Source organism: Rhea pennata, chromosome 3 (assembly GCF_028389875.1).
Source record: "Rhea pennata isolate bPtePen1 chromosome 3, bPtePen1.pri, whole genome shotgun sequence".
In the NCBI taxonomy this organism is placed as follows: domain Eukaryota; kingdom Metazoa; phylum Chordata; class Aves; order Rheiformes; family Rheidae; genus Rhea; species Rhea pennata.
Genome location: NC_084665.1, coordinates 38374719 through 38397256, shown reverse-complemented (window position 1 = coordinate 38397256; position 22538 = coordinate 38374719). Strand labels below are relative to the sequence as shown.

At 35.0% G+C, this 22538-nt stretch overlaps 1 protein-coding gene across 1 annotated transcript in view; it reads left to right on the top strand.

Annotated features, from left to right (window-relative positions):
- CRIM1 (cysteine rich transmembrane BMP regulator 1) overlaps window positions 1–22538 on the top strand; it is a 196659-nt gene that overhangs the window by 151183 nt on the left and 22938 nt on the right. Inside the window, 2 exon segments of the mRNA XM_062572090.1 lie at window positions 2552–2680; window positions 14881–15037. Of these exon segments, the coding sequence (XP_062428074.1) occupies window positions 2552–2680; window positions 14881–15037 (286 nt within the window).

The window sequence follows — 22538 nt, the reverse complement described above, 5'->3', positions numbered from 1 at the left end:
TGTAGACTTGTTTGATGAACTGCATTTCAGCAGGAAAATGCAGTGCAGTAAAGGGAATGTTGTAAAGTAGGACAAATCAGACTTAGCGCTGATGCTATATGGGAAGCATATTGGTGGAAAGACTTTTCATATGGCCTTCACAAGTTTCACTACATCTTCCAATTCCAATGTTCGTTGAAAGGAAGTTTTCAGAATAGGTACAGGTGTTACAGATCAGTTTCTTTCCAAAGGTGGGTTATAGACTGTGTGGTGAACTGGTATGAATAATACATGGAATTTTTGATTATCAGTACATATCACTGTTTTGGATACCTAAATTAATGGTTTGCTGAAGTTGCAGATTTTAGAAATTGCAAATTTTATTAGATAGTCATATGATTATCAGGTGCAGTTTACTGAATGAACTTAAATGCAGAGAATTCACAGAAATTAAAAAAATTTTGGTTTGGAGACTTGTGGCTTCTAAAATAAATTGCTCATTAAGGTTACAGTTCCATTCAAAGGTAGTAAAGTTTGAGCTGTGAAATAAGTAACTCAGATTTTAAAATCTCTCACTTCTCTCACCACCTAATGGTCTGTCTTTTAGAAAGAAAGAAAAATCTGAAATAATTATAACTTAAATCAGGTGATTTGAGGGGTCTACAGACACAGAAATGCCGTTACTTCAATTTCCGGCTTGTATTTGAGCAGAGCTGTTAGTGACATTTTATTTATATAAAAAGTGTACAGATTTTACAGGAGTTTTGCTACAAAAATAACACAAGTAATGAGTAAAGTTTTAATATTATATTGAAGGTTTCAAAGTGAGGAATCTGAAGCCTGACCCTTGAGATTAAGATTGAAGTCTTCCAAGGTCGCTGTAATGCCTTTCATGCTGTTTTTTTCCTCCAAACTCTGAATTTAGCTGCTAATCTAAAAGGGATTAAAAATGTTCAGCCACTGTCGTAAGTTTTTGTGAAGAGCAGTGTTAGAGGAAGCTAAGAAATTGGAAAATTGCCAAGGACAATGGAGGCAGAAAGCAATATTGTTCTAAGTGGATAACTTCGCTTGACTGGAGGGCATGGGCACAAAAGTTACATGATGGGTATGAAACCAGTAGTTGCAGGATTTTGTGTTTTGGTTGACATTGTGCATTTCAAACAACTTCATAAATATTGATCAGTGTTTTACTCCTAGCCTAAGACTGAAGGCTAGCTACGTTTACATAAGGATAGCAAAATTTGCCTTTCAGTGTATCAGGTTAGGGAAGTGAGATAGTGAGATGTTGCCATCAGTCCCTGAAAAGCATGCTTTATAAAACATGTTATGATTTATTGCCCTCACGGCTAGTACCACTTCTCCATACTTCATAATATATAGATTCATGTTTTGAGTTTATTTAAAATGTAATTGTTTTAAAATGTTCATTTATTGAAGAGGAACAGGGATAAATTCAAACAATTTTGAAACAGTGAAACTAAGTGACAGAAGCAGTTGTGTTTTCTTTTAAAGATTATTCAATTCATCTTTCCTAAATGCTTTGTATATTGTTAATAATACCAATAACTATTAATTCCATTTTTCTCAAGTGCTTGAATTCTATTTATAAATAACTTAATAAATAATCAGAATTAGTCTCACACAGCAAAAAGTCATTGAGGAAACCATATATTTTCTTTCCTCCTATGTCCCATTTAACAATGGTTGTGCTGAAGTTGCTTGCTCTTCTCATATGTCTTTGGGTATTGTTTTTATTCTAATAACTTTTTTATTAAAACATATGAACACTTCTGGCTGCCATATATATTAGATCAGATTTCATATTCCTATGTATTTAAATGGTGCCAAAAATTAGTATTATACTGTACATAAATGCTTAATAAATGGTAATATAGTCTTCTACTTTAAAAAAACATGACCTAGTGTTGCAAAGTAGACTGAGAAGTGATGTCTTCAGTGGTTAGTCCTGTTAAATGACTTGAAGAGATTTTTCACAGGCAGTACATCTTTTATCTCCTTTTCATATTCAAACTCTCTTCTGCTTTAAACTTCAGAAGAAGCATGGTTGTCTTCACAAAAGATCTGATCCACTGACTCTTATGCTTTGATTTGCAACTCGATGCAATCAGTCTGCCAAGAATTGGGGAAAACTCTGTCTATTCAGTTTCTAATGTATAAGAATCTGTGCAGCAAAGTCTTAAAAAATATTTTGAAGAGAAGAAAGGGAAGAATAGGTATCTTACATTCATTTTAAAAATGAATGTGCAGGAATGCTGATTTTACTCTGAGCTATTTAGTGAAGAAAAGTTTTAGTTTCTTTACCTGTTATGCAGTTTTACAATTTTTATGCTGCTTTATACTGTTTACACGATGCATATTCATTGCTGTGAAACAAAGCCTCAGTTTTGTGAATTGTTCAACAGTTATCGAGAATATTCATTAATCAGAAGCAACGTTAATTAAAAATGATTTTCTGCACTGTTACATCGTGTAACACGTACGTTTTGTGAACGTAATTAAAATACTAAAGTAATTTCAGACTTATTCATGTGTTTTATTTCTTACGTTTCAGAACCAACATACATCACAATAGGTCCACCCACCTGTGAGATTTTGGTGAACTGCACTTTGACTGAAAAAGACTGTATCTACAGCTTCAAGCTGGATCAAAATGGTTGCCGCATTTGTCAGTGCAAAACTAGTGAGTATGCAAAAGTGCTGTGGCTTGTGTTTTTTTGTATGAAACTGTATCTAAACCGTTTATATGCTGTTTTTTCCATTCATAGAGTTGACTGAACCATTAAGAGTTCAATGTAAAGCGTTAGTATACCTGTGCTTTTAATGGTGATTCAAGGATTGATTTTTGGCTTCTAACATTACTTGTTTGCTTGCTCAGAATGTATTTAGAGGAAAAACATAAATATCTGAATCCAGGTAAAAATTAGCAGCTGAGATAGAAAAAGATAAAGATTTGGGACTTACCATTCCTGACAGTTTCCCCCTGAAAAATCTTACTAAACTTTGACATTCCATTTTCCTCTGTATGTAGAGTTTTAACACACGAAGTTTTATGTACATCAAACACTTCTATTGTTAAACAGCCCTACTTTTTTGTGTCCAGCTTATTGGTTATGAGGATAAACGTTTGAAAATGAGACTTCTAAGGTTGTGTGTATGTATATGTAGAAACATATAACCATATATAATTCCATTTTTAGAATGTACTTATGTAATATCTATATAATACTTGATTTAAGATTTATGCAGACTTAAATTAAAAGTGTAATTGTCCCTAAAGAAAATCATTGCGCCTTGAGAGAATTTTCTGTATATCACCGATGTTAGCATCCTAATAAGAAAGCATCACAGATTTATTTTCTCTACATACTTCCTTAAGAATTTGTTGTCTAAAGATGAAATACAAAGCAAGGTTAGGTCAGTTCTCAAAATTGCCTAAACAAGAACACCTGTGTTGAGTTAGTCTCCACTGGAGGATGTAACACAGTGTGGCTGCTAGCCCAACCTAGAAGTTAGAATAGGTTTAAATACTCTGTGCAATACTCTGTACTGTAGCTCTGTAGTTCCCTTGTGATCTGTGAGGTTTTCACAACTGAAGTTTTACTCTGTTCCTCTTCTCTTTGTTTCAGTCCATCCATTTTCAATCATTTTCTGAACCAGCATGACTATTTAGGGGTCCCCAGAAGAAGAGCTCAAAATAACACTCTAATTGGTTCAAACTGAAGAATTTTAGGTTTGGTTTGGTATGTTGCTTAAGGAGTAAGAAAAGGAGTTTGCTGTGTTTTTTGGTGGTGGTGGTGGTAGTATTTTTATTTGTTTAAGTGTACAGCAAGCAATAACATCCTTATGGCAATGTGGAAATAATATTTTTGATTACAAGTTGTATTCATGATAAGAGCAAGTTTCCACAGATTTCCACAGGAACTGGATTGAAGTCCAGGTCTATTTTTTATCCTTTGAAATACAGATAGAAGATTCCCTTAATTTATAAAACATACAAAGCTGTTTATAGCATATATATATATATATATACATACATACATACACACATATACATACATATATATATATATATATATATATAGTATATCTGCAGTGTGTGATGGTGCATAAAGTTCTGCAGCACAAGGGAATGATGCCCTGAAACAAAATCATCATAACTGACAAGTTAAAAGTATGAAGGATTAGAGAAGGTAAAAGCACCCTTGGCAAGTGTAAGGCACATTCCCCCCCCCCCCCCCCAAGCTGTTACATACATGCCATACCTCATACTGAATTTTCGGTATCTCTAAAAACAAAATCTATAAGTGTTAAGATCTGGTTTTAGTATTGTAATTTGACTTCTTTCCCCCCCCTCTTTCATATTTGTTAAATTGCTTTATTTATTTATTTATTTTTGGACAATAACTTTCAAGGATTTTGATTCAAACAAGATGATGGACATACTCAACAAATCTCAGCATCTATGCTTGTGCTCGGTCCTTTCCTCCAGTTTCTTATGCAGGAGGGTGGGCCTCCTGTCTTCACGCCAAAGAATTATTTCATTTCTCCTTGATTACACGCGTACTCTTACCACATCCTGAGAATGTCTCTGTTCTTGCTGGATTGTTTCCAATTGAATAGCACTTGAACTTATTCAAGGGAATATTTGTCTTACTAGATTTGCTTGAATTATTTTCATTTTTGCAGTAGTAAATTGTCAAGAGCAAACTACATAGTATCATTTGTCTGTCATCTTTTTTTTAGTTAGATGAATTGTGGATTGCTTAAAAATCTCTCAAATCATTGAGAGAAGGAAAGCTTTATTTTCTTAAGAAGCGAAGTAAAATAACAGTTTGGAAGTCTACATCACTTGAGGGATATCAGTCAAATTTCTGTCAAATAATGTCTCTTGCTTGCTAGACTCAGAGCAAATGAATGTGTAAGAACCTATGACTTTTGGTTCTCTAGTAGTCTAGTAATGTACGTTTTCTGAAGCTTATGTAGACTCATGTGGACTTATTTTAAATTAGATTGCAAGCTTAAGGATCTCTACCGTGCATCAAATTATTTCTTACTGTGGGCCACTTGGCTGAGTCAGGTTAAAAGTGCAGGAATAAGGAGGCCCATATATCTTCTGTTGCCCTTCGAAGTCATTGTAGCTAGAGCTCGTATGTCCCAGCTCTACTAATCTCCTTCCAATATAGTTTCCTTTTTTTCTTTTTTTTTTTTCCCCCCGAATTTTTCCTGGATATCCCTTCTGAAGGTTCATTATACTCAAATCTGTCTACCTCCTGTCAAAATAAAGCCAAAATAACAAAGAAGAAAGGGAAGTGTGCACAGTAAATCTGTAAATTGTTCTTCCTTATTACCTTTGTTTACCTTCTTTTGGCCATAAATCATCATGATAGATTTATTTGAAATAGTTGTATAAGTACGATATTATGAAACTTGCATAGTGCTTTATTGTAATTCAGATACACATTTATCTAGCTTGACTCAAGTGGACTAGCAATCAGGTGAAGGAAGAAAGCAACAATTGGTAACATTTCTGAGAGGCTGTGATTTCAGTAAACGTTGCCATAATAGACATTACACTGTCTTTTATCCTTCTTCCTGTTTGCATGGTGAAGGGAGGAGAGAACTCTCCCTGAATGAAGAATGAACATAGATAAATATGGGGGGGAAGTTCCAGTGAACAGAGATGGTGCCATAAATGAGCAGGGAAAAGGAATAATAATGCTGAATGGGAACATACAGGAACTAAAGCACTCTATGAAGATAAAAGCAAAGATGTATAATCTATGGTATAGGAAAAAACACTGCAAAAATAGCAACAGTAAAGATGTAGGAAAAATATGAAATTAAAAAATAAAAAAGTAAGATCAGATAAAAGCAAGAAACATAGAAATTGCGAAAAGGCAAAAAAAATGTGTTAGTGATAGGATGCAACAATTGCCATGACATTTGGGGTGTCTTAAATCTTTACTTTCACAAGGAGAGGCAGAGAGTATTTAACTCTAAATGGAGAAGTACTGGCAAGGAATGAAACAAGAACAGTGGTCTGCTATTTGTGAAGCAGGATTCCTGTTGCTCTAAGCAGGAGCAGTAACATGATTTAAAATCTGAAAACTGTTGCTGAGCAGTAAATCAGTTTTCAATGAGACTGATAAAGGCCAGATTTTATCTAGCCATATCTATTCTTAAGAGATACTATTCCTGTAATATTTTCACCTTAAAAAAAAAAAAATGCCATTAAAAACTTTCCTGTAACCTGACACTTGGAACTTCAGGCCAGACTCTGTTCAGCAGTGCCCAGTGTTAGGTCAAGAGACAACAGGCATAAGCTGAAACACAAAAGGTTCCATCCAGATGTGAGAGAGAACTTCTTTACTGTGGAAGTGACAGAGGACTGGGACAGATTACCGGAGAGGTTGTGTGAATATCCTTGGAGATATTCAAAAGCCTTCTGGACAAGCAATCCTGTCTAACGTGCTCTGGATGACCCTGCTTGAGCCGGGGGGTTGGACTAGATGATCTCCAGAGATCTTCCAGGCTCAACAAACCTGTGATTCTGTGTACTTTATTATAGACTGTAGACTTTTGCCCCTAATGAGTTGGAAGTGGAGCACTGTTCAGGGAATAATGGCAAGCGTGTTTGGCTGTGGTATTTTTTTTAACCTACAAAATCATATCTAAATTGATTAAAATTGATGCCAAAGCTCTAATTTCAAAAAAAAGTTTGTGTCATTTAGAGAACTTACTTTTGCAGTTACAAGATGCAGTTGTCATGCAATTTCATTAATTCCAGAATGATTTTGGGGGGACTGAATTACAGAAGTCAGGGATGGGTTGTTTTCCCTGTGCATTACAATGCATCATCATCCATGTTGTGTTGGGGTCTCCATCCCGTCAAAGCAAATCATGACATCTGTATTCTAAATCTAGAAGTTTGGAATATTATCTGTTTGCTCACACAAAGAGGAAGGGAAGAAGTCAAGAGGAATGGAATTCCAACAAGAAATTTGGGGTTGGCAGTGTGGAACTTGGGTTAGCTATGAGACATTCAAAGCGATCTTTGAAAGATTGGAGCACAGGATTGGAAAGTATGAGAAAAGTTAGCTAGATACATCTGTACACATCTACAGAGAGATGGTTAAAGCTGTGAAAGATGTGTGCAGTGGTGATGGGAAAAAGCCTACAGGAAGCTTTGCAGGGACTAAGATAGGATATATCTGTCTTCTGTATGTTTAACCTTTCGTAATTGCAGTTTGGGTTGCTTTTTGCTTTGTTTTTGTTTTTTAACCTTTTACTTTTTCCTAGCCAAAATTGGAATATTTAATTTTATTTAATCTATTCCTGTAAATAATCCTGCTCAGGGATGGATGCTAAGCACTTTGAAGCTCTCTGTGTAATTGTTTATCCATTTAAATAAACATATTTTATATTAATCTTATTATCAAATTAGTTATCCTTACATTAACCACACAGAATGTACACTTCAAACAGTATAGAATTCCTTAAAATAGTAAAATACAAGATAACATGTATTTTAATAGCAATGACTTCCTGTTATTATCACAAATTAGCAACAAATTCTATGAAAATCCAAATAAATTTTGTTACAAAATAAAAAACATATATATTTGATAAAAACAAAGACAGTTTAGTTATCCTTGGATTAAGCCAACAGCATCTCTTGAATTTCTGAAAAATAGGGTAGACCTGGCAGAAATAGGATTCTTTATTATCTTTTTTGAAATTGGAGATGATGCAGGTTTTTTTCCTTAAAAAAAGCTCAGCAGGGATTTCTGAAAATTATAACAATAGATTAGTTTTCTGAATGCTTTCAATATATTCAGTGAAATAAAGCAAAAAAACATTTGATTTGACTCAGGTTCAATATATGTTAAGAAAAAGAAAGAAACAAAAGCACACAGCTTGAGGGATTTTAGAAACTTAATCATTTGGCAGTTAACTCCACCTTTGAGATGTCACTGCTGCAAATCCATTTTCATAAAGCCATATGTTATATGTGAATCCTGAAGTTGTTTAGAGCAAGTATCCAAACGGGTAATTTGCCTCAATGGACTCATGAAGTTATTTTAGACAGGGTTTTCTAGCATCACAGTACCCAATCCCTTTAATCCAGCTATTGTAAATTGTAAGTTCTAAAGCAAGGAGGGAGGGTTAGTGTGGATCTGTGGAGGCAATATATTCAGAGAATTCCAGTTACTGATAAGTAACCTAGTTTTCTCCTTCATAAATTTGCCTCCCCAGATCCCCACCCCTGAAGATTAACCAGCAAGTAGCAATCCACACCGAGAGGACGGCTGAGGAGTGCTTAATTATAAAGGTACTGTGAAACAGTTCTCCTGATATGGTCTAGCCTCAGTATCAAGAAAATAATGATGGTAAAGGTATGTAGATAGTTTTGTGTAGCAATGCTACAAATTTTAAAAAATGGCCATCAATCTAAGCCAAGTTGCAATACTGACATAATTCTGTCATATGTATCTATGTTAATATTCTCTGGCAGTTATTTTTATCTGCATATTAGAGGATTAAAAGTTGAAAGCATTTCAGCTATGCATCTTTATACATCTATACATTTCTAGATGCATTTTCACAAATTTTAGACTTTCAACTATTTTCACACTTTACAATTAAAGTGTCCATACATAACATAAAGAATAGGAGAAATTCTAGTTTAGAGCTTAGAATTCTTTTGTGCACCATAGATATGTTAGAAGAAGGCAACTGAGAAGTCTTTGAATAAGAGTTAACTAGAATTACAGTACAGCTATTAGAATAGAAGGTCAAAATGGAGGACTGTTTTTAGACTTAGACATGCAATTCTTTATGGATTGAATTTTGTCTACTAAACAGTTTGATTTTTTGAGAAGCATTTTATAACATTGCAGTTATTCTTAGCTTCATGCAAGATGGCGATGTGAGTACTCTAAGATCAGGAACAAGTCACACATCTGATAGTTACTTGAATTTTTAGCTGAAGAATCGTAATTCATTTTGAGATATATTGCCTCTGAGATGTCACAGCTGAGAAGCAGAGATTCCAATATATCTGAAATATGACTCATTACAGTTGCAGGGCTGCCTGCATGTGTTTCCTTTCTGACTTATGAGTTAATCCTCTCAAATATGAAAAAAAAAAAAAAAGGGGGGGGGGTAACTTCCCACGATGTAATTTAGTTGTCTTATTTGCAGGGTTGGCCCTGGACTGTAGCATATCTCATGTCAATATATCAACCACTCTTACGCTCTGTTTTACCTTGGTAGCTGTCGTTCTTTTCTTTAGCAGCCAGTGACAAGATGTTACAGTGATCCGAGCAACTTTTTAAAACAGAATTTATTTTAGTATTGAGAATAAGATATCTAGATGAAAAGAGTTTTACAGCACTAGATGTTCTGCACACAGTATGCTGTGTAGAGTCTCATCCTATCATGGTGATCCCCTGTTCTTAAGACAAGACTGGTTTCTTCTACTATACCTAAAAGTAATTTATTGTCAGTGGAGACCAGAGTTAGAAATGTTGGTACTAATACTTATGTTTGTTCACTAATAATTCACAAATGTTTATGAAGGACTGGTTCATCTTCAGCCATTCTTTCCCTCCTACTTGTTTTTTTTTTTTTTCTGTCAGCTTCTTATTGAACTCATCCAAATAAATCTAATAATTTGAAATCCCCATATCCAAGTCTATTATATAGTGTTAAATTGCTACAAACTGTATAACAAAGCATTTATTAGAACTATAGTATTTAGAAGAGTCAAAGTCTGTAAGTAATAACCTTTACAAATATAGTGAGTGTCTAATGAAGTTTGTGACTAGAAACATGGAATTGTTGGTAACTGTTCCTCCTGCTACTTTTGCAACTGTTGATGTGCATGCAAAAAAAAAAAAAAAAAAAAAAAAAAAAAAAAAAAGTGTTGTCTGTTATGTGGGCTGGAGTCACTACTATAAGTATTCAATGTTCCTTCCTAGTAGGAATCTATTTTGATAATGTCATTGTTCAAAGACCACCACAATTCCATGATTATTGTACTAGCAGTTTGCTGTACTTAGTCGAAATTCTTCTAGAATTTTATGTAGCATTCTGGCTAAGGTCTAAGAATTTGGAATAAAAATACAGATATATTAGCCTGAGGTATTCAGGGTCACAGTCATCTTTTTCAAAGGTGCGTCACAGGTGTTGGAATCATTCTGGGATTGTGTCTCAGAATAGCTGTGTCTGAACTCTCAGCTTGTATCACAGGTTCTTGTTTGTTCCCTGTGGGCATGCCTTTGCACACTTCATTAGTATTGCATTTCACCCTGTTGTTATTATTTTAGTCTCCAAAGTCCCTCTGTTTCTTTGTGCGTAGGAATTTTCTATATTGACATCACCTCACTGACATTTCACATTTCATAAGAAAAATTGATGAGCATGTTTCTGCTGCTTATGTGGAAGAACTCTGTTCTCTAGCCAGATACTTCCCTGTGCAGCATAATCAGAGATGTCTTCCCTTTAGTCAGTTTCTTACTCATCATTTTATTTTACTCTTCCACCTCCTATCTAACCATCAGTTTCAATTCCTAGGTGATGCTCTCTGACTGTTTAAATAAAATTTTGTTATCAGCAAGCTTACTTGGTCTTTTAAAGGTAGGGTTCCAATGACGTACAGGTTCATAATGCAGATTTCAAGAACTTTAAAAGGTAGATTTCCATTTGTATTAGCTTTTTAAAATGTTTCCTACATTCTCCTTTCAGACTCTCTGCTTATTTATGATATGCCCTTGAAGCAGTTACTAGCCCAGTTAGGGCTGGATATGTTCTTTGCAAATACACCCTGTGATCTGGGATTTGAGTTTCTAATGAGTTTTATCTAAACAAAGGTGGAAAAAAAAACCCTTAAGTAATCCTTCCCCCAACTTTTTTTTTTTTTTTTTTTTTTTTTACCTTTCCCGTAATAAATTTCCTGAGTTCACTGCAGTTGATTTTCATAAACTAGTTGCCTTTATTCCTTAGCATTTCTTATTTGAAACTCAAAGGCTTAGCAGCCAATCTGTTTTCCTTTATCCTTTCGAAATGAACTTGTTATAGTTCATTAATGGTAACTTTAAAACTATAGCATAGGCTATAGAGATGTTATCAGGAAGACAGTTTCATATATTGAATTTGATTTCCATTTTGGACCTTCAGATTTGCACTCTATTTCTTTTCTTTTTCTTCTTCTTAGAGCTAAGCTATGCTCTGTAAAAATTGATGGGCTTGCTCTCAATTTTCTGAAAAAAATGCCATATTTTAAATTGTGGACTAAGGTTTTTAACAAGCTTGTGCAACAGATGTAAATTATGTATAAGTACCATGGCGGTACTTCAGTTTGAGATTGCCTCTAATGTCAAAAATTCTGCTCTCTTTTGTAACTCTGTATTCAGACCTGAGTGTCACACTTTGATAGCTATCCTTAACACAAAATCTAGAGACAAGATAAAGTAAGTAAGAAAATATGTCAAGTAAAAAATGATCATGTTGCTTCTATTTTTTTTTAGCTTTACTTCTGTTCTTATTTTCAGCTCTTCTTTTTCAGATATATAATAATTTTTCCCACACCCTTTAATTTGTCTGTTATGCTTCCCTTATCTTACTTTCATGAGCCTGATGTTTATTATGGATAGTCACTTAAACAAACATGTCCTCTTTTGTATGACAAAGTACACTTCAAAAAAATGACTGGTTTCACTCAACCCTATGTGTGTAATTCCAGGATTATTCACTAATCAGTTCTCAACATCAGCAGGGAGGTGCCATAATTTATCATGTCTCGAAGCTCATAACTGAGCTTCTTTCCTTTTTGAGGTCTTGCAGCATAGATTATTTTCTGTTCATTCTTCATAACGTTCAAGTCTAATTTCTAAAACTATGACTACCTTCAAATTTGCCTCTTGTGAAGTCGTATGTAATGAAAAGTTTAATTGATTTTATTATCTTTGTATGCTGTCAGAGAAGAACTGTATACAAACATCCAAACTAGTGCAAAAGTTCATAAATTATCATCTCTTCTGCTTCGAAGAAAGTCTTTCATCCTTGTGTTACATGTGCAACATTCATTGCCAGAGAAAATCATCAGAATTTACTCTGCATTATGATGTTTTTAAAGCTGCACTAGTGGCTACATGTTAGAAAGATCTAGGATTCCTGGTAGGTCAGCCTGAGCTCTATCCTTCAAATTCAAGAGTTTGTGAAGATCCTTGTTTATTTTTCTGTCTCAAAGCAAAAACCTAAGACACAGGTTGCCATCCCTGTGCAAAGGTTAGATATAACTGGGTTTGAATGCTTAAGTCTTGTGGTACTGGTACTCTGTTGGCAAAAGACAACCTCCAGAGCCTCTGCAAAAAGATATAGCTTTACCTTTCCTGCATTCTGAATGACCAAAAATTTGCACCCTTTTAGTTTTAGACATGGAATCCGTATGAAAGGACGGAGGTGGAAGCCATGATGCTTATCCTGCTTAAGCTGAGAATTGCTGGTTAGGCTAATAAGCCATTACTGTGCCTTATGTTGCATTATATTTGTTTTCCTCTTAAGAGCTTTGCAAATGGAAGAAAGAATAACACAGTAAGCTTTCTACCTTAGAGAAAAAGGAGGAAAAAAATGAAAATTACACCTCTTTTTTATATTATTAAAATCTCTTCCAATTATCAGCAAGCTCCTCCTGAAATTTTTAATGACTCATTAGGAAGAAATGTGTTGGTTTTCATCTTAACGTAGCTAGGTGAGCATCTTTGTAGCACTCGTGTGGAATCCACGTTCACAACGGCAGCGGACTGTCACAGGCCCGATGCCTGTTGTTGCCTTCTTCCTTACAGACAGCAAGTGAGATTGCCTGAGTTAGACTTCAGCTGCAGACAAATCCCTAAATGCATGAGATGGCTAAATTCCCATTACACTTGGTGGAGATTTTATGAATGTGATCCACCCTCTAAGCTGTTCAGTATGTCTGCTTTGGGACAAGATGAAACACTCTTACGGGTCCGCTGCCTCTGCTGACTAAATCTGCACTGACTGTAGTGCAGGATTGATCTCCCAGGTGTCTGCCAAAATTTAGGTGTCTTAATTCTTCCTGCTGTTCAGTCTTTCTGGTTATGAGAGTAGCCACTATCACAGAGCCAAAAATTAAAAAACTCTACTGCAAAACTTGGAGCGACTCTGCGAGTGTTTTTCTCACCCCTTCCTGAAGACAATTGAGTCACCATCATCCATGCCTGTGGCAGGTATGTGCAAATTCTACATGATGAATCATCCGTGACTTCACCAGTGTTTTCTCCCAGGCTTTTGTCTCACTCTGGGATACTAAGCAATATTCTTTCAATACTAAATGAGTGTTAACCTCGTAGAACAGATTAGGAGGCACTCGAATTAACCACATCTGGTTAAATCTGACAGCAATATCCATTGTCTTTATATTATAGTGTATTTAAAAATCTTCAGTGCAACATTTCAAAAACGGAAGAGAAAGTATTAAGTAAAGCAAAGATCTGTGGTCTTCCTGTGTTGCGTTACCATCTTAGGACCTTGTAAGATGCACTCCATGGATTCATGCTTTAAGTTACGGTGTTTTTGCATCAAGTGTCTGTGTGTGTGCAGAGTTTTGTAAGGCACTGTTATCCCTATTTTGTTATTTTCCTTGTCATTTATAGGAAATAGTCTTGCTAAACTCTACCAAGAAGAGGCAATAGAAAAGAGAGGGTTGCCAACCAGATTTGGGGATTACCTTTGCATTTCAGGCCCACAGGAGTGGAAGGGGCAGAATGGGTCAATGTGCTGACCGCCTCTTTGAGAAAACCAGTCCCTAAATTTTCAGATCCCTAAGGAGTGGGAGAGTCACGAGTACTCTAATGAGCAGCATTTCTGGAATGCTCTGCAGCTCCCGTCCGCGTGACTGCTGCTTTGTACTGCTGTGGAGGTTTCAACTGCAGATGAGCAGCCATGAGCATTTTTGTCCTTTGGATATCACCCATCAGATTCATCTGTTGAGGAATTTCCTGTTGCCTCACACCTCCACCATCAATAAACCAATTGTCTATTGCAGGGTATGTTAAGAGTGGTATTTCTGGCACTTCTTATTCCAAACTAATCATTCTCAAAACAGTATATTCCAGTGAATATAATGACCATTATTTATCCCTGTACTGGAGAAAATCAGGTGCCATCAATCCAGCATCTCCCTTACTGCCATCTCTTACTGCACTGCTATAGTAGTGTACTCCAAGAGACAAGTCTTTTCGTCTGATACTAGTAAGCTCATAACAGCTCTTTAGATATTGTAGTCATTTTTAAAAGCAGATTTTAATCCCCAACCAGGTGACAGCAAACAGCAGAAGGAACGAAGGCTGATATCCCAGCCTTTCAACTCTGCTTAAAGTGAAAATAGAGTAGAAAACAAGAATGCTCTATACTGAACAGAAACTTACTAAATGCATATAAAAGTATATTATTTTAATATATTGAAATATAAAAAAGAAAGTATGTTATTTTAACATATTGAAAGTATGTTATTTTAAATTTGTTGCTAATGGCTGACCAAGTCATAAATATTGGACTCTCTTGTCTATGTATTTATTCATGGAAATATTTTAGTATAAGATATAAAAGATGGTACTTCTCAAGATCTTGACTGGAACTGAAGACACACTGTAGTATTTGGTCATGTGGTTTGCATCCTTACTGTAGAATTCTAATGAATGCTTTAAAATTAGGACAGTCAGAAGGTAAGGATGATCAGCCTTAAAAGTAAAACATTATGAACTAAAACGGAAAAAAATATTTAGTCTGCTGAAGATGCATTTTTCTGATATAAACAGTTTTCATTTTGTGCTAAACTGCGTGTGTTCTTCACAGGAGAGGAGCTGTGTACTGGCCTCATATCGGGTTGTTCCTTGGATTGTTCCTTCGGTTTCCAAACTGATGCCCACAACTGTGAGATCTGTCAGTGTCGTCCACGGCCTAAGAAATGCAAACCCGTAGTATGTGACAAGTACTGTCCCTTTGGATACTTGTACGTATTCTTATTCTGAAAAAATATTTAATTCCATCCAAGTGCCTATTTAAGATATACAAAATATGTACTTGTGTTTACTTTGCGGCAAAACTGGGGGAAACATGGGAGGACAGAAATGTCCATACCTCATGTGAGATTATAGCATTCTTCCAGCTAACTGGAGTGTTAGCACTGAATTTGTGGAAATGGATTTTGACCAACAAATCAAGAAATGGCAATCATAACAGCATCAACAGATTACAAAAACAGAACAGTGTAGTTTTTTGAAGAATATTTAATATTTGATGACCAAGATGAAAAAGTTACTTAGTCTCTTGCCTGTAGGTTTTTGATTTTTTTTCTGCTGTAATACTCCTTCATTTTACAGCTTATTTATTGTACTCAAATGTTTTTATAATATTTCAAGAGATTTTTAATGTTGATATGACAGTGGCCTAGATGGACGTTTCTGATGGATTAGTGGATTAGTGTAAAACAGTACTATCTTTATTTAAGTTTTTGTAAATGTGTTCAAAATCTATATTGTTGCTAGAGTTCTTTTTCAAAAAAAAAAAGTATTTGTTGTATCCATTCACTTGTGGAGAAGGTGACAAAACTGGACAAAGCTTTTGTCACACATTTCTTTCAAATCAGTTTGGTAGCCTCCATATTTATTTAACAAATATTTTGGTTTTGATATTTCAGTTCCATGTTACTGCCTCCTGTTCATAAGAGTTTTAATTTCTACATCATGACAGCTAAGACTCAAATAATGTTCATATATAATTTGTGTTCTTATTTTTAATGAAGTTTACTAATGCTGCAACTGTTGTTATTAGTGGCTAATACCCCTTTAATTTCTGTTTAATTTCAGAGTTTTGTCTGACACTTATAAGTGCTGCAGATTTTTTATTTATAATACTAATATATAATGCAGTGTGTCGTCTTAGTTCACAGTTTTTATGAAGTTTGAAGTAATGAAAATACAGTAGAACCTGAATGGTCAGGGAGCTATCAGAGTTTTTAGAAAAATAGAAATCCAGCTGTATCACAGTGGCATTCTCAAATTTATTAGAGCTCCAGTCAGAAGTGGTACCAGTGAATAATTTGTATTCTCTCCGGTTGTATTCATCTCTAGTTTTCTGCCAAATAGGGGGAAAAAAAGGGGGGGGGAGTCTACTAGCCTTCCACCTCCCTTTAATCTTCATACTATTGGTTTATCTTTCTTGATCAGAGAGTGTTGTTCCACTTATGTTAATATAAGGTTCTGGTTAACCACCTTCTTACTGTCCATAGAACTCTTGTGCTTTACCTAACGTTAAACAAAAGGTGATCTACACCAAACAAAAAGCAGATCTGTATGTCATGGAACATTAGATTCTGAAGTCACAAATATGCTGCAATACACAGCCGAAAATTAGAAATAAAAACCCTCTAAAGAATGTGTTTGCCTTGGAAACATTTTACTTGAAAAGTAAAAATATTTTTAAATTTTATGTTAATATTGCGAGTGCTTTTATATCTTCTATCTTTAAGGCCATTTGCTTTTGCTTATTCAAAAAATTATAATATGAGAAAACTGTTAAGGCTAATGATTAATGTCTTTGTCAGTGCCTTTTTTAGGCTCAGAAACAAAAACAGTTTGAATATATTCATGTACCAAGGTCTAAACGTTCTCCTTCCATTCCAGCTAATACTTCTCCTTTACTTTTTTGTAGTGTATCTAAAGCAGTCAAATAAGTTTCTCCTTATGGTTCCTTTTATTAAGTCCACTATTTCTGTTTTACTTCACTGGCATTCTCAACCTTGGATAATATATTGACATGTTAAAAATGATTTTTTTACCATCATTCATTTGGGAAGTGCCGATAAGCATTTTTCCAAAATATACTTTATTAAAGTAATTTACTATTACATGTTTTGTTTATTTATGTCAATTTATTAACTTTATTGTTACGTTCCTTTAGTTTATTATACATTACCTTTCCCAATATTTATTTGGTAAGAAATATCTCTTTTACATAATGAGCAGGTTTGTCTGTTTTGCTGCTATGAACTGTAATTTTTTGTCTAGAAGAGATTAGACAGTGTTACAGCAAGTGTAAATGAAACACAGGAGAGACCTAAATAATCTGTGTTGAACCTAATATTTTTTTAACTTCAGAGTGCTTAGTTTTCAGAAAAGGGCAAATATTCTCTTAAGACAGTAAATTTCTATTCCTTGGTCTGTGCTCCCAGTGTGCCTGGCAGTAATGTTCTTGATTTCAAGCCATCTAATCAGTGAGCAGATCATGTATAACTGCTAAAAATAATAGTTGGTATTTTCTTTGGTCTTGTTTTCTTCTTTAGTTTTCAGTAAAGAAGCACCTGTGACATCTGCTTACATACATTTTCACTCTATGACTTCGAGTTTTTACTTTTTTTTTTTAAGCAAAGTTTTCTCATTACTCCTTGTCTTCAATGCTGCTTTGCAGTGCAGTTGATGTTCCATGTGAAATGAGTCTTTGATTAATTCAGAAGCTTGTTACTTTTTGAGAGGTCTACCTTCCATAGTGTTGCTCTCCTTTCGATTGTGATTTCTTTTTTTTACCCCTCAAAGAAAATTTAAAAAAAGAATCAGGAAGATGCTTAAGTGCGATAGGCAGGTGACCCTTAAAGACTGCAGTGAATTTGACCTGTAATGGTAAGGGTTGTACTCTGACCCAGCAATATAAATCATCAAGAATATCTTTTCAAATAACAAAAATCTGAAATAATTCTGTTGGTCTTTGCGTGTTGCACTTTAGATGACATATAGCTGAATTATTATGAAAAACCTTAAAGGAGAAATCTGTAAAAATAACTATTGCTACCCCATTTGGAAAATCAGACTTTGATAATTTTTTTTTTCTTCTCTCCTGTATGAGAGAGAATAGAGATATAGATTCTTCAATTCTACTTCACCTTATGACATGTGAATTAAATGTGATCTGAAGATAACTGCATGGACACCAAGTTGTTGAAGTCATTATACTGTTGCCTTTTGATGTTCAGGCGTATCTCCTATAAGTTGATGTGATTTTTGTAGTTGTACATCTTTCATGTAGCCTTATCACATGTTGTGATGCTTTTACTTATTCTACATTTACATCTTCAGAGAAAGATAACCCGTAGATAGCCAAGCATGTGGCCTAATTTATTGTTAATAAACAGTTAATAAACTGATTTTATGTTTGAGAGCAATCCTGTTCACCTGTAGAATTCTAGTTATTTTGTGCCATATTGCCTGTGCCTAAGCAGTTAAGACAAATATTGTTAATGAATTTGTGCTGTATATCAGTGTTAATCTAGTTGATTGTATGCAGAAAATTAAAGGTGTCCACAGCATCTTTTTCAATACGGATGTACTTTAAGCTTGTACTAATATGGTCCATCTTCCCATCTCTCCAAAAACATTTCAGTCTTCTGAATGAAAATCAAAGAAGACTGAAAAGAAAAAGGGTTAATGGAGCTAGCCTTATATATGAAATTTCTTAAATTATTATTTTTTTCTGGAATGACTTCCTGTAATAAAGAGCAGATATCTCAATTTGTGAATATTGTCCATGAGCTACAAGAACACTTTAAACACTCGGTGGATTAGTCCCAGATCCAAGTATTTTTCAGTGTTGACCATGTGTCAAGGATAATCTGCTAAAGGACATAAATTCAGGAACAAATCCCAGTGATCCTCTAAACTTGTGGAGGAAACATAGTATGTTCAGAACTGTATGTGACACTGTCAAATATGAATAGTAAAAATTCAGAAAAATAAGATTTATGATGTTGAAGAGGGTAATAAAGCAGCCTGCATTTCCTAATTTTATTGTACTTACTCCATACACCTGAGGAACACTGAAGCCACCAAGAAAAAAGCTTCAATGTGAAGACTTGAATTTTTCTTCAAGTTCGTATCTTAAGCATTTTGAGGTTAAGCATCTTAAGTAAAACCCTTTTCATCAACAAAAATCTTCAGGTATTTTTAAGGCTACTGAAATGCTTAATTAGCTGGATATTGCCATGAAGATATTTTTGAACCCCCTAAGCTCAAATTGCTGGATGCATGAAGGCTGTAGTGGGTGCAGTAGTGCTTTCTGCTTGTCTTGTTCTTACCATCTGTGCATGTGTATCTACAACTGACCACTGTCTGAGATGATTCCTGGGCTGTTACAGACCTTTATCTGATCGACTATGGCCATCCTTGTAGCTCTGGAAGAAGAAATAGCATCATCTTATATCTAATAACCTCTAGTCTTGGATCCTCCTAAGTAGAAGCTGAAAAACATAATACAGGACAGTTTGCAATTCTCAACTCAGTAGGGCACTCAAGTACAATACTAGCAAAAATCATGCTGAAGTCCAGTCTTTTGTCAACCAGCTTCATCAAATCTAGACTACTAACTGTAAAATGATTTGATTTTTTAAAAAATTAGTCATAGACAAAATGTTGGAGTAGTGTTCTATAGAAGTATTATGCCATTGTAAGAGAAAATATAATTTTTTTTTTTTTTAAAAAAAAAAAACAAGATCTCTGAAGGGGTTCCAGATGAAATTTTGTGTATATATGTGCCTCCTGGTAATTCATGCATCTTGCAAGCCTGCAGCAAAATAGTTAGAAAGGACAGATTAGAATGAAGATTTGAGAAAACTATTTAGAAAGGCTTTGAAAACTTGTGGATTTTGCAAAATTAGTGGATTTTTTTTTCCTTCAAGCATATTGTTACAACTTTTCAGTCAAAAGATGGAAGAAGCTGGGAAGCGTAGAGGAGAGAGAGACAAATAAGGAGAAGATCATTTATCATCATTTATTCTTTCAAGAGAAAAATATTTTTTTCAAAGATTTTTGAAAATACAAATAGATTTTCCCTTCAAAATATTTTTTTTATTTTTTCAACAAATGCAGTATAATCAAACAATTTAATCACACATTTTAGTCACAAAGGCAGTGACTGCAATTGGCTCTAGTTTTCAGGCAGTTTTTGGAGAGGGGCGGTTTTCAAATTAAATATTAATATGATAGCACCATGCAAAGTAAGAGTACAGAAACTTAAGCATCTACCAGGTATAGGATGAGGTTAAGAATCTTTAATGGTTCTGTAATATGCTTCTGATATATGTGTAGACAGCTAGAACAGTGATGTAGAACTGTACCAAACTTTTTTAAATGAACACTCTTAAAAAACAAAACAGTAAACAGCCTCTTAAGATTTGAATTGTAGTCTAGCAAAGCCAGAGAATGACCCTCTAAAGAGAGAGAGTGTAGAGCTTGCAAAAAATAATTAGCATAATCACATTTTCCCTACAGATTTGATTTAGAAAAAATAAACTGAGTATGTATCTTCAGAAATGGAAAGTACCTGGATTTACTGAAAAAGAAAAAATTGGTAAACAGATTAAAGAAAAAAGTGCGAATGTTGAACCTTGGAATTCGCAACTATTTGCTTAAAGCCCTAGACATGATAAAGAGGCATCTAGATCAGACATGACTCTCAGAGTACTCAGATCTGGACCATCTAATATCTAGTCCAGGCACTCCTCTTACTTACAGTTTATATTAGTACTTAACGCCTATCCAAGGGCTCGTGGAAGAGCCGTTCTGAGATGGCTTAGTGTCTGTAGAGCCTGAGGATTGAACAATGCCTCTTGCTTTCTCTAAGTGCATATCAGTGTGAAAAGTGGGCTTGCAGAATCTTTATATTTAAAGTGAGTGAACTGTGATTTGTAATAAGCAGGTAATGAAAGATGGTCCTCATACTTTGCAAGGATCTCGGTTTTATGATACTGATGCTGTGCTATATGAGACAGTACTTGCTGAGTGAGAGACCTTTGTGACTGTGTTTGAGATCACAGACAAGTAGCCAACTCTTACACTCTGTCCCTGCGTTACAGAGTGGGATTTCACAGTGACGTGCACACGTGCCTGACTGAGAGGCTACAGCATTTCTAGACTGATTATCCTCACAAATAAACTAGAAGAAGATTTTCATGTATTTTGTGTTTGGATAGCAATCATTATAACAACTGTCAATGAATTTCCTTGACTGGCCTGGAAGAGAGGATATTTTTATCAGCTCTAGGCTAATCTTGTTGTGTTAGAAATTCTAAGACTGAATTCTAGTAAAGTAAAGAGTTAATATATACTTGAACTAATAAATTCTACTTCATACAGCGTTAAGAGCTCTTTCAGTAGAAGTGTTGAAGAATGCATAATCCATACCCACTCGAACTTAAACAGAGGTGGTGATAACATAGTTACTTCAAGGGAAATTGTTTTTCTTTGCATGCTAGACAAATTTAATTACTTCAGCCAGCACCTGCTTAAGTGCTTTTCTGCATCTGGGCCAAAATCAATAAATAAGGCACATTGTTTTCAAGTAGACCACTTGAACAGCTGATTAAAGGGAGGTAAAAGTTGCTGCAGTAGGCTTGACTAGAAGCATCTGAATGAGCATTTTGGTTTGCATCGGGAGTGTACTTTTGGAGCAAATCTGACTGTCCTAACTTGCTGTACTTTGGCTCACACTGCACAGTAGTATCAGAATGAGTGAAATGAATTTCTTCTTAATGGAACTAAAATGGAAGATCTACTCCAGGAGGGGACTTGTTACACTCCAGCTGTCATGGGATTCAGTCCTTTTAACTGGACTACAGCTAGCCTGCAGTCAACACAAAGGCACAGCAGCAAAACCCTAAAGAATGTCTAAAGTGAACATCAGCACTGTTTTGCTCTACAAGGCTGCTCTTACTGGTCTCCACTACTTGACGAAGTGGACAGAACCAGAATCTCCTGTGCACCCCAGGAATGTTAATCACTGAAAAAAAAAAAAAAAAAAAGGAAAAAAAGAAAGAAAGAAAAAGAAAAACAGTTACAGAACAGCATGTTCTGGGCTGGCAGCCCTGCTCAAGAGAAGGAAGAGCTTGGCTGGGTGAAGACATGCTTCCATGACCTGCTCTTCTGTATCCTGTTAAAGAAGTGTAAGACACAGATGCTTTAAAAACAAGCCATTTTCAAGTTAGCACCACTGTTTTACGAACCCTGTCTTTGAGACCATCTTTCACTTGGATTTTCATGCATCTGAAAAAAGCTTAACTTGAAATTTTCTATAAGTTAATTTGAAAATCATCTACTACTGAAATTCTGTATTTAAATGCAGAATGTAATTTAATTATACACAATACTTGACTGGTACTTTTAAGTGTTGCTTTTAATAAGTCTTAATATTGTAGTTTAAAACAAAACAAATCTATTCTCATGAAAAACAGCAAGCAGATACTTGATACAGGCTCCTCTGAAACAGCGTGTATAGGTGCAGCAAAGAGATTCTGTCTGGTGACGTGCTAGACTTTTCCTACCTAGCTGCCTCTGGAAACCTGAGAAATTTTTTTTCTTGATTCTGTGTATTGTCTACCTGATCAATCCCCTACTACTTCTCTCTTTCTAAAATGATTTCTATATATATGCTACTTTTTTATATAGATCATTGTCATTTTCAAGAAAGCT